General features: G+C 37.6%; 1 protein-coding gene across 1 annotated transcript in view; it reads left to right on the plus strand.

The window, feature by feature from the left end:
- Positions 1–10,093, plus strand: part of LOC126763199 (uncharacterized) — a 44,866-nt gene extending 34,773 nt beyond the window's left edge. Inside the window, exons 7-18 of the mRNA XM_050480500.1 lie at positions 11–201; positions 272–622; positions 681–775; positions 841–1,063; positions 1,122–1,213; positions 1,280–2,007; positions 2,079–2,230; positions 2,290–2,357; positions 2,515–2,654; positions 2,725–2,846; positions 4,105–4,467; positions 4,524–10,093. Of these exons, the coding sequence (XP_050336457.1) occupies positions 11–201; positions 272–622; positions 681–775; positions 841–1,063; positions 1,122–1,213; positions 1,280–2,007; positions 2,079–2,230; positions 2,290–2,357; positions 2,515–2,654; positions 2,725–2,846; positions 4,105–4,467; positions 4,524–4,683 (2,685 nt within the window). The 3' untranslated portion in view covers positions 4,684–10,093. The remainder of the gene's footprint in view (positions 1–10; positions 202–271; positions 623–680; positions 776–840; positions 1,064–1,121; positions 1,214–1,279; positions 2,008–2,078; positions 2,231–2,289; positions 2,358–2,514; positions 2,655–2,724; positions 2,847–4,104; positions 4,468–4,523) is intronic.
- Positions 10,094–13,015: the final 2,922 nt, after the last annotated feature.

A 13,015-nucleotide genomic window follows, 5' to 3' on the forward strand; every position in this document is an offset into this window, starting at 1 on the left:
ATCTCCGCAGTTTTCCAAGTTGGAAGTTTTGGAGGTGTATACATCGTTTGTGAATAACTGTAATCGTGCCAAGAATGCTATCCGCTCTACGAAACATCAGCGACCCTCGTTTGCGAAATTCCTAGAAATGACTGCACGTGAGCATAAAGGCAAATTAACCCTGGACAATTTGCTCATCAAACCGGTGCAGAAATTTCCAAAGTAAACCCTCCCTTGATTCCATAACTAATTGCAGTTGCTATATGATTGCTTCTTTCGCTCTCTTTTGCAGTTACGAAATGCTCTTTCAAAGACTCATAAAACACACCGATCGCGATCATCCCGACCAGAAACATCTGCAGGATGTGCTCAAGCTTGTTCACGATATACTTGTCCATATCAATTGTAAAGAGCGTGAAATTCTCGAAAATGGTCAACGCGAGGCGACATTGCGTGAACTTGAGGGCGTTATCGAGGGCATAACAGATCTGATAACATCCGATCGACAGTTTCTACTTTTCGATTTGGTTTCGATGCCATCGGGTCAAGGGGCGCGTAAAGAGCGTGGCTTCTTTCTCTTTAATGATCTATTAGTGTTGACGAGCATCAAGAAACGCAGCGGCACAATACGAAAACCCAACCCGTGAGTTTGATTTCAGCGTGTAAAGTCACATCTCATACATGTGTCTGGTTTCTTACAGTTCTACCTGCCCAGGTACCGTGGCCTCAACACTGGATACCAACAAATATAAGTTCCTTACCAAGATCTCGCTGGATTGCTTAGAAATCGTGAAGAGTAAGTATTTGACTGAGTTTGATTTTAAATAAATTACTAATACGTACTCCTCCCTTAACTAATAGCGAAAGATGAAAATGTGAAGCGCATAATGAACGAAATCGAAAATTTAGCCGAAGACTGTAATAAGTTACAACAAATCGCCGATGTCACTGCATCACTCAAGTATCCACATCAGTATCTGGAGGATGTCATACGTGAATTACTGCGAGATGTACAGCGTCAGCTATCGGAGCGTCAGACCAATGACACACAATTGAATATGCTGGATCTGCTGGTTAACTCACCGTAAGCTACCAACAAACACTTACAGTGAATACATTTTAACACCTACATTTCTCTCTAGGAATGGAAGTCAGAAACTCTCGATCGTCTTCAGCAAAGCTGAGAAACGCACACAGTGGGAGGAGACCTTCAATGAAGCTAAACAGAAGTTGGGTAAGCTTAGTGTTATGCCATTCATTTCTAAATTTTATTTAATGTGTGTTTTTTTACTTTTCATAGCTGCCACTCTCGAGCGACATCCCATTCCAGAGTTTCTGATGTCCATACCGATACGTAAAACCCGCGCTGGTTTACAGTTCACTTGTGCCGCAGCAACGCTCAGCGAAAAGCGAGACGTGTGGGTGTGCAACAGTGACGGCTATGTGGGCCAAGTCTGCATAATGTCCCTCTACCCGGAACCGAACGTCACTAGCTGCAATGGCGTCTGTAATGCGCGCATTCTTTGTGTAGCCTCCGTACCCGCCTACAATTCGAGCAATAGAAATTCCACAGGCAGTGGAACGCAGCTGCAACAACAGGCACAACAAACGCTCCCACGCAGCGCCAGCACCACACCGCAGCACAGTTACACACAACAATTGCGCGATTATCGCAAAAGCATTTCTCCGAACTTCCAGCCGCCCACAATGATTGGTACACCGGAGAAGAAAAAAACGCCGTCGGCACCGACAGCTGGCGTGGTGAACCCCATTGGCACCTGCGCTGGTAAGGACAGTGCAAATGGTGACGCTAGCGGTGACAACCAACTGGATTTGAATCTCAGCTCCAGCGATGACGAAACCGACACAGCTCTAGCGAACGCCAGCGGCTCTGTTGGCGGCACCGTCAACACTGACAGCGGCACAATTGAACGCGTACCAAGTCCGGCGCCGTCAACACAGACAATCGCCTCTATGACATTGCCGGGTAGCAGCAGCAGTGGCACGCCATCGCACCACTCACATCAAGTAAGCCACCATGAATGCTCTATTGTAAAGCGACTAGTTGCTCATGTGGAATTCTCTTTGAATGTTTGTAGGACTCGAATCCGGATGAAGGAGAAGGCAATTTATCAACAATGTGGATCGGCACTGAAGACGGTTGCATTCATGTCTACAATAGCACCGATAATATACGCATCAAGAAGAACCGCATAAAGATCGAACATCAGTCGGCTGTGTATTCCATATTGTAGGTCGAAGTAGCTCGAGGGTTCTGAACTCATTTGTAATTGTTCTTATTTTTTTTAGGTACCTAGACAATAGGGTTTTTGTCTCCCTAGCTAATGGTGACATTTGTGTTTACTTGCGTGATGGTGGTGAGTTACTTTTGCATTTGCTGGACATACAAATTCTAACCTAACAACTTATAACTACCATATATCTTCAGTACAGACTAGTTTGAGTTCGATGTTCTTTGTTGAATATTATTATCTAGATCCTATATCTGGATTAATTTACAATTTGTATTTGCAGTTGTCTGGAATACCAGTTCGTCGCACTGTCTTTCAATCGGTACTGTAACAAGTCCCGTTACGAAGTTGCTGAATGTGCATGGAAAACTATGGTGCTCCATACAAGGCATCATAAAGGTTTTAGATACAGAGACTTTGTTGGTGAGTATCGGTTCTGAACTTCTTCTATAATATTAGTTAATCGAAAATGTGTTGCAATTTATACTTTCAGGTGGTAAACCAAATACAAATCTCATCTGATTCGAAACCTATTACCAACATGACGGTGTCGAATAATTACGTGTGGATTTCGATACAAAATTCGGCACATATCAAGTGTTTTCATTCCATGAGGTAAATATTTGAGGTTATATTTAATTGTTAATGAATATACTTATATATACATAACGGAATATATTTAGTAAATATACTTTTGGTTTATTAGAAGTTTTCAAGTCGATTTTTGGAGTTAGAAATTCATACTGCTTCTGATATGAAATTTAAAGTGTCGCCATTTTACTCTATGTCGCAAATACCTCTTGCGTTAAAAGTAATGTTTTTTTACTATAAGTTTTCCATTATTATTCCATTCCTCGTTATTCGAGTATGTCAACTCTATTGCCTTTGAAAACCCTGTTGCACCAATCTCAAATCTTTCTGAGTAGGCTCTTCAACCGATTATCAATTACCGGATTTGTGCTAACATTTTCTCAAATTTCGCAGTTGTAGTCTTCAAAAGAATCGAGTATACATTTTAGAAATAACATTTTGAGAAATGAATGTTTTGGTTTTTTGACAAAATTGATAAAAAAGAAGTGAGGCACTACTGGTGACTTGATTAGTACTGTGCGGGTTTTGAGATAGGCAGCCACCAAATGACATGACGGGAAAACCTAAAAAAACTCAGAAAATGATTTTGAATGACCGAAAATTTGTTTGATAAAGACAGATGAGCAGCACCTTAAAGATATATAAAATACATGGTGCTCGCATCGTTCAAGAAAAATTTGGCCTATGTGCAAAGTGGGGACCGCGCGACATGTAATCGACCGCATTCTTCGTGTCAAAAATCAGCGAACACAAAATGGTAAGCTTGTGACGAATAGAGCTTGGAATTCTAACAAATCCACCGTATTCTTCAAGTCCTTCAGCAACTTCTTTCTTAAATTACTAATAATGTTTATTGAAAGAAATTGTCGAGACTATAATGAGAAGGTCGTTGGAATCAGTTATCGTTCATCTATGTTGATTGAATTTGACAAGAAATCTACTTCCTTTAAAACGATTACAACCTCTTACACTGCCTGTATGTATCTATAATACGCGTATAATATGGATACATATGAAGACCTGCAGTTGTCATTTATAAATATAATATATAAGCATTAACGATTTAGTTTACTTCAGTCCACTTTATGTCGTATCGGGGTGGTCGCCACCTAGTTCATCAGATGTCTTCTACTGAGCCTTTCAGGTTGCGATTAAGTCCGGCTCATCACTGTAGCATTTTAGGACCATTTAATACCTTTAGCTCAAATATAGAAACTTGTTTTCAATAATTAGAATTATTTTTGCTGGAAAATTTAATAAATAATAAATTCTGACATTTCAGCCATCAGTTAATAGCCGAAGTTAACTTAGCGCCAGCTGTGAATAAAATGCTCTCGAATTGTGATGAGATTATACGCCAGCACAAGGCCGCCTGTTTGCGTGTCACCTCGCTGTTGTCCTGCCGCGATCTCATTTGGATTGGCACCAGTGCGGGCGTGTTGCTCACCATACCAGCGCAAGGCTTCGAGAAGGGAGTACAAACTGTGGTGCCCACTGGCATTCCACACGGCCACACCGGTCATGTGCGTTTCCTGACATTCGTAGAGACGAGTGGTCTCAGTGCAGAAGGCAGCGGCAGCAGTACAGGGTCCACGGGACGCGATAACGACAGCGCTGTGAGCAGCAATGAATACAGGAGTCATAGGTATGCGCTTTGGCATTTAACTATCTTCTACTATGCTTATACAAATCTGCTTACAGTTCCGCGAAGCATATGAAACCGAAAGCGGAATCGAGTACCATACTAGTGATATCCGGCGGTGATGGCTACGAGGACTTCCGCAATTCGGGTGCAAATTCGTTAAGTGAAATCGCCGGCCGCGAAGACAGCACCAATCATTTACTGATATGGCAAATTTGAAGTAGGCGACGCAAGAACCGTTGGAAGGAATTGCTTTCACGGTGGAAAAACAACAACTAGTGGTGGCAGCGTAGTCCGGGCGGATACCGGCGAAAGCGTGGAATCAATCGACACACCAGCACGAGCATCTAAAATGCGACGTTGCAGCGACGAGCGATTCTCACGAAACAGGTGCGATTTTATATTGCGTAACAAGCTTCGCAGGAGCCGACCGTTCACTACACAAGGATAAACACAACCCCCAAAACAAACACACAAATAAACACACAAATCGACGAAGTTGTTGGGTAATGTGAATGGACAATTTATAATTTGCGATTTCGAGATAGAGATTTTGTGAGAGAGTTTAAATTTTTTACCTTTTTTGGCGGGAAAAGTGCGCGAATGTGCGAAAATGGAAAATGTGAGATTGGCAGATTATAGTTGCTGAGAAACTTACCTTGGCGTCTATCATTGGCGGCACTTTCGTCACGTGTGCCGAATTCAAACACAACAATTCGAAAAGAGATCGTGCAAAACGCTTTTATCATTAGGAAAACCAAACAATATTTGAAATCGTGTGTACCTTCATACCTATTTACATTTTTATATATGTATATGTATGTGCATGTATATATGTATACAGGCAAATGGTGATTGTGAAGTGTTTATTCACAAGATTTGAGAATTTGCCTAAAATCGAAACCTCTTTGCTCCATTCTAAACAGCTGTTTACAACATACTCGTACATAGCTGCAATACATACATACATACTTACTTACAAATAAGGTTAAGAACAATATTCCTATACATATAAATATATTTACATATTACTTGCATACATACACACACATATTTTAATTACATTTATAGACTAAATTACCGCACACACTTTTATATGGAAGAACCGTTAAATACTTGCGCACACGTGTGTACATGCAAAAAAGGCAAATAAAACACGAAAAAACGGAAATAATAAATTTTATTGAACTGAAACTGAATAATGTGCCAAAATGTGTTTCCTTTGCTATAACAATTGTAAATTATCAAATTTCAAACAATATACATATGTATATGTATATACAGGCATACACTAATTTATGTACATATATATGTATCTAAACAAAATGTTCAATGGCGGCGCATACATACATACGCATATTTGTATGTATTGGATTTAGACAAATCAGCTCGGACAGCTCCAACTTGTGGCGCTAGAGCGAGAAACTATTTTCCTGATTTAAAAAACAAAAACAAAAAGAGAAACAAAAACAATCTTTTTTGTATATTAAGCAACTTAAAAACGTAGCAGAATGTATAAAATATATATGTACATATATACTATATAGTACATAATAACTGTATAAATACTACTTACAAACAAATTGATTGAGAACAAACATACATACCTAGAAAATTATATTTAATGGGCGCAACGGCAGAGTCCCGGAAATACTTATAAGTATGTGTATTTGAACCGATTGAACAATAATTAAATAAATCTACTATTTAAGCACTATTTACAATAAACATTAACTAAGCTGAAACTATTAACAAATTATACTGGTAATTGTTTAAAATAAAATATTAAATAATTATATAAATTATATTGAAGATTATCATCATTGAAGCTACAAAGTTAAAGTTAATAAAACTGTAAAAACAGAACTCTTACAAAATTAAGTTTTCCAGGGAAATGTTATGTATAGCATATATAAGGAGTGTTAAGGAACTGAAGTTTCGAAACTCACATGTGTGATTCAGTGAGACATTGCAAAGCAAGCTTGACTAAGCTGGGAGTGGTGTGAGATACATGAGATTTCGAAAGCAAAAATCAAAAGTAGTTGAATTTTCTTTTAAAAAACTAAACTGATAAGTGTTAGCCGCAAGTCTAAATGTTTAAAGGTCGCCTCTTTGCCTGTAACCAGTGAAGGATCGCGATTTGAAACCCAAACCCATTTTTTCCACTAATTAACTGAACTCTTAAGGGGGCCGCAATTTTCCGCAGCTTTTGGAACTGAAAACCGAACCACTTTTTATAAAGGTTAAGGGTCGGTGCAACATTTTTACTAACTGTAAATTTAACTTTATACAATACATATTCATTTAGCTTAATTGACGCCTGTTGCGGTGCTCGGAGAAATATAATAAAAGAATCTGCGAAAAGTTTCATAAATTCTGTGCCAATGGGATACTTTGAACTTCACGTTTGTCTGTACATGCACACACACAAACACTTAAGCATTCTCTATTAAATGCTGGGTTTCACTTATAGTGTTCTAAAATAATTATTTAATCTTTTTTGTTGTTTGTTCAGATTTGCATTTAGTAATTAATTTGTATTTTGTTGTGGGAGTTCACATATTTTAGTTGTATTGTCGTGTACAATTGTTTTTAATAACTTGTAAAAACAAATACTTAAATATACGGGATAATACTAAGGCACTTCAGTAACTGGACAATCGCAAAAGTTTGTGTTGCAAGTCTTCCACTTACAAGAAACTAGAAAATTTACAACACTCACCAGAAATGCCTTTCGCTAACTGTTATGTTATGTTTCTATGTTTAACACTTATGTTATGCTTGTTCCTTAGAATTCAACATAATAACGGAGGCTTTGTACTCTTGCCGATAATTAGACCACAATCATCCATTTAGTTGCTTTTAGATTCTTAGCAGTTCCGAAAGCGCCCAATGATTTTGATCGGCCAACCATACAAGTTGAAGATCCACCGCTACGACACCCAGTTCACTTAGATAATATGTATATTGTAGTATACATATGTATATCTTTTATTATACTTGTTGGCACTGAACTCTGCTTTCTCTAGCTTTTTGTCGGCAGGAAGCGGTACCGATATCGGGTTTCCCGAAAAGTTGTTTGTTATAACACCGAGGGTATTTTTGAAGATTGTCGAAATTGTCCTTTCATAATGATCAGCAATAGGTGATGCATCACGCCACTTAAGCTTTATAAAATTTTCCATGTAACCTTAAACTCAAAAGAGTGTCTGCGACCGATTTGTTGAGAATTATTTATAAATAATTGCACATCTATTATTGTTGTGATTTTGTAGTGGCATGACGCAATGATCAAGTATTGTCGAGGTGGAAGTCAAATAGGGGTCAATCAAATTATATACGTAGATCAGACTATTCTTCTTCAAAAATGATGCTTTCGCTTAAAGTATAAAGTATTTGAAACCTTTCTCAGCACATAAATAACTGTTTCAGAGAAATTAGGTTCCTGTCGAATTCTTCGGTTAAGTCTTCAGATTGGGGTTTTGCGGCAAGTTTCCTTCAACAAGAGGTAAACATTCTCTCCAAGTTAAAAAAAAGAAACATTTAAATTATTGTAATATTAAGTTTTTTTCTGTTCAGTAACCTGGCAGATGTTGTGGTTCAGTTGGGTTTCCTGTTATGTTGAAACACCCGTTATTCCCGTCATTTTTGTGTGCACTCGTGTACATACATACGACCATCTCACGTATCTTCAGAACTACTAAAACAAACATACATACATACATTCATACATAAGTATATGGACAGACAATTTATATGTATAGAAAAAAGTAAGGAATTTAGAATAAAACATTAATATACTTAATATATTGAAGTTGGTTGACATTAACGGAATATTGAATTAAAAATTAATCTAAACAATTAAAAAACACATTCGTAAATCAATGTAAACTTAACGAGTTAAATGCATAAATGTTTAAACAAATACCTTTGCTGCTGAATCTTAATCAAACAAGCTAAACAACAACAAATAAAACAACCATATTAAACAAACCGTTAAATTTTAAATAACATTTATTGCATTGATATTTTACCGGAACCAAGATGAATATATAAATATACAAATACATACAAACAGTTGTAAATTGAAGCCATAGCCGGGCAAAAGAAAATATTTGAAAATAATTGAAAATATTTAAAGTTTCTAACAGAAAAATAAACGGTTGTTTTCTAATTTTCTATGAAGCATACATTTGATATCATCATTTTATTGGAACTTTTAAGACTTTACATTAAGAAATTAAAACCAAAATGCAAATTTAAACGAGCAAAGACTTGCAAAAAAAAAATAAATAAATCATAAGCAAATAATTATGTACAATTGTATTGAAAATTGTATTAATTAAGTACGCATGTATGTAAATTTGTAATTTTTAACGGTAAAATCACTTACTTAAGGATTTTCGTGTGTGGCAAAGTTCAAAAGCAGTTTCGAAGTACTTCTACATATTTGTACTCATGTTTTTGCGCATTTTGTATTCGAAATCGAAAATCTCACTCCACAAAAAAAAGCTATTTTCTTATTTTTCACTTCACTTCACTTTATGTACATATGTACATCTATACAAATCTCTATCTAGACTTTTTTCTAAAGCATACTTACCTGCTAACTCGGGCCTCTCTTCATTTGCTTTGAGAACCTCAGTGCTTGCACGTACATATCTGAACTTTTGTGTCCGCTTTCACTTGCACTGCTAACGGTATTGGCATGAGCCTCAAGAAGAGCTGCTTGAGCTTCCAAACTCTCAATACACGTACAACTTAAAGCATTATATGGAGTACTTACACCAACAACAGTGAGCAACAATATATCTATGCACACACATACATACATATGTATATAAGAGTGCACATATGTATGTACTTTGAGCTACATACATTTGTATATACATACATATTATGTACAAATGGCGGTTTTCAGCAGCAACAGAGGAGTTGAATTTACCGTTAAGCCGATATACAATATACAAACTGGAGAAATACCATAAAAAATAATAATAAATATTTGATATTTTCGATGTGAATTTATTGCATTCATTTTGTGTATGTATTTGTAATGTAATTAGTTGGTATTGTACTTAATAAGAAGTAATGTAATGATAGGCGATGCGTTAATGCGTTAATTAATAATCTCACTTAGTACATACATACATATGTATGTATGTGCACACATACATATTTACTTACTATCTATTTTAAAGAAGCCGAACGGATTTGACGAAATATATGTATGTAAATCGGTGATTAAGTTATTATTGTTGTATTGTATAAAAAATAAATTAAGTGTTGTTATATTCTACATACAAACAAACATTTACTACTTATATAGTACATACATACATACATGCTCGCACACATGGAGAATACATTGATTAATATGTACCTAGACATGTGCTTATGCAATTGTATATTTGGAGCGTTTTGATAAAATTGCAATCTACCATGTCAGTTCAGTTGAGAATGTGGAGTGTTGTGAGGAGACGTGAGTGAAATAAGTTTTGACTGCTGAAATTTAAAACTAATAAAAGCACAAGTGATTTGGAAAGTGATTACGGCGGCTGCTTACTGTAAGAACCGGTGAAATATTTAATAAAAAATATATTAATTGAGTTGATTTGTTTATGATGGATTGTGCGTTTTATTTAATTATTTCACCCATTTAGAAAAAGAAAAACAAGAAAAAACTTTAATTTCGGTTGCACCGAACTCTTCACAAATACAAAATATCATTCATGTATGTATGTATATACATGTACATATACAAGTACTGTGCCCAAAAAATAAGGTGACATTGTATTTATTTTGAAAATTCTTTATTTATTCTTCCAAATCAATTTCATCCCCTTCAAAGTAATCCCCTCCCGATGCAATGCACTTATGCCAACGGATTTTCCAATCTTCGAAACACTGGTTGTAGTCACTTTCCGGGATGGCCTTCAGTTCCGTCTTCGCTGCGGCTTGAATCTCCTCTATCGTATAAAAACGGTGTCCCCGGAGGTCTTTTGAGCTTGGTGAACAGCCAGAAGTCGCACGGCGCCGGATCAGGTGAATACGGTGGTTGCGGCACGATATGGGTTGAGTTTTTGGCGAAATGATCACGAATTACGAGGGCATAAAAATCAAGAATTGTCTTTCCACAATTCCGGCCTTTTTAGGCGGATAGCGTTACGCAAACGACGCATAACGTTCAAATAATATTCCTTGCTGACTGATTGACCGGTTGGAAGGAATTCATAATGCACAACACCACGATAATCGAAGAAAACAGTCAACATGATCTTGATTTTTGAGCGACTTTGGCGCGATTTTTTTGGTCTCGGCTCTCTTTTGACACGATATTCGCTCGATTGATCGGTTGTTTCAGGGTCGTAAGCATAGATCCAAGTCTCATCGCCAGTTATAATGCATTTCATGACACCCTGGTAGTCGGAAAGCATCGTTTCACACACTTCAACGCGACGCATTTTTTCCAAAAAATTCAATGTTTTCGGTACTAGTCGAGATTTGACGCGCTTGAGGCCTAAAACATCCTTCAAAATGGTATTGGCTGAGCCTTTCGATATGCCGACTTCATCAGCAAGGCCTCTAATTGTTAATCGATGGTTTCTCAACACCAAATCTTTGATTTGTTGAACGTGAGCTTCGTCGGTTGAGGTTGATGGTCGCCCTGGACGCTCTTCGTCTTCGACACGTCCACAGCCGGCTTGGAACTCACTATACCACTTGTAAACATTTTTTTAGACATAGCCTCATCACCAAAGGCTTTCTGCACCATCCTCAACGTATCCGTAAACAAAATTTAATGCAAATTCTTTGCTCAACAAATTTCGACATCGCAAAAAACGAAAAACTCACTTTTAGCAGCTCACAAAACGACACGTATCTCAAACACTAATGAATATTTTGACATGAAATTTGACATAAATGTGACTGACAGTATTACCAACCTAAAAAAAAGTAATTCTCCAAATCCTTCGACGCGCGCAGTATAAATTCCAATGTATGTATGTATATAGGGCACTACAAAAGTAGACCGATAGGGACAGCAAACGACACCATATTTTTTACCTGCTCTTTTGACATTTCTCTTCAGTAAGGCTTGCAATTTCTTCATAGAAGATATACGATTCAACAACGAATCGAAATTATTATAATTTATTACCGAAATTCGGAGTTAGTGACCTAAACTTTAAGAAAGAGTTTTTTAATAGGAGCGCTACAAAATTTTTTTAAACAAAACAAAAACGGTTTGGGATATCAATGAAATTCTTTTTTTCTGTGAAAGTGCATTCGTACGTACTCCGTGAGTCACCATTGCATCGCGAAAAAATTACGGTTTGGTGCGGTTTATGGGCCGGCGGCATCATTGGGCCGTACTTCTTCCGTGATGATCAAGGCCGGCACGTTACTGTGAATGGGAATCGCTACCGCTCAATGATAACCGAAAATTTTTGGCCCGAATTGGATGATATAGACTTGCACAATATGTGGTTCCAACAGGACGGCGCGAATGTCACACAGCGAATGTCACAATCGATTTATTGAAAACAAAGTTTGGTGAAAAATTTATCTCACGAAATGGCCCAGTCAATTGGCCGTCTCGGTCGTGCGATTTGAAGTTGTTGACTATTCCCTGTAGGCTACGTCAAGTCTATGGTCTATGCCAACAAGCCAGCGACATCCTCGTTACTGAAATTATGTAGAGAGAAAACATTTGCTTCTTTTCGGACCAGCAAACAGTCTCGAATTCTTAGTGAATTGTTGGCTGGCTCCTTATCTTTAGTTCAGTCTTTGCGTGGCTGAGATTAATTTGAACGATCTTCATCCTTCAGACTACTCTCCAGAAGTGCGAGTTGCCCAATCACACCTCTTCCAAATTGATCCTCTTCTAACAACGGATCGAGACTGAAGACAGATTCGTGGATTGACGATGGCATTGTTTGTGCCACTGAGAGGAATGAGAGATATTTATTTATGAGAATAAATAGTTCTCTCAAACCTGATCACCCTTCAGTCATAAATTTGGACGAATTGTAGAATTGCATAATTTCCTCTATTTCTTCAGTGGTGAGCAGCCATATGGCTCATCAATCTTCTAGCTCACTCCAGTACGCTGGCATGATCAGATTCCTGATCAGTCGGTCCGACTTCAGATTTCTTTTATTAACCGTACAAATGCTGGCGATTCCGTTCGTACCTCAGCCATTCCCACATTACCAATTGGGTGGCTTCTGCCGAATCTCACTTGTTTACTATCCACAATGCCGATTTTGTCGCCCCAATCAATGACTCACCCGGAACACTGTTCGATTTACTTTTCTTTTGGATCCCCACTCAGGGCCGCTATCTTTCTCCTGGCAGGTAGGCGCCTTTAATGATCCCAAGGGTATTTCTGCTACAAAGTCAAGGCGCCCTAATGGGGAAGGGCGGGCAGAGCCGACCAGCGCAAAGAGGGAATCCTCTAAAATTACAGCAGAAGGTGCAAACCTAAACCAAAAATTTAAGTCATAAAAAAATTACGTGTCAAAGACGAGATAAAAAATCCGTTAGA

The sequence above is a fragment of the Bactrocera neohumeralis genome, chromosome 2 (genome assembly GCF_024586455.1).
Source record: "Bactrocera neohumeralis isolate Rockhampton chromosome 2, APGP_CSIRO_Bneo_wtdbg2-racon-allhic-juicebox.fasta_v2, whole genome shotgun sequence".
Lineage (NCBI taxonomy): Eukaryota > Metazoa > Arthropoda > Insecta > Diptera > Tephritidae > Bactrocera > Bactrocera neohumeralis.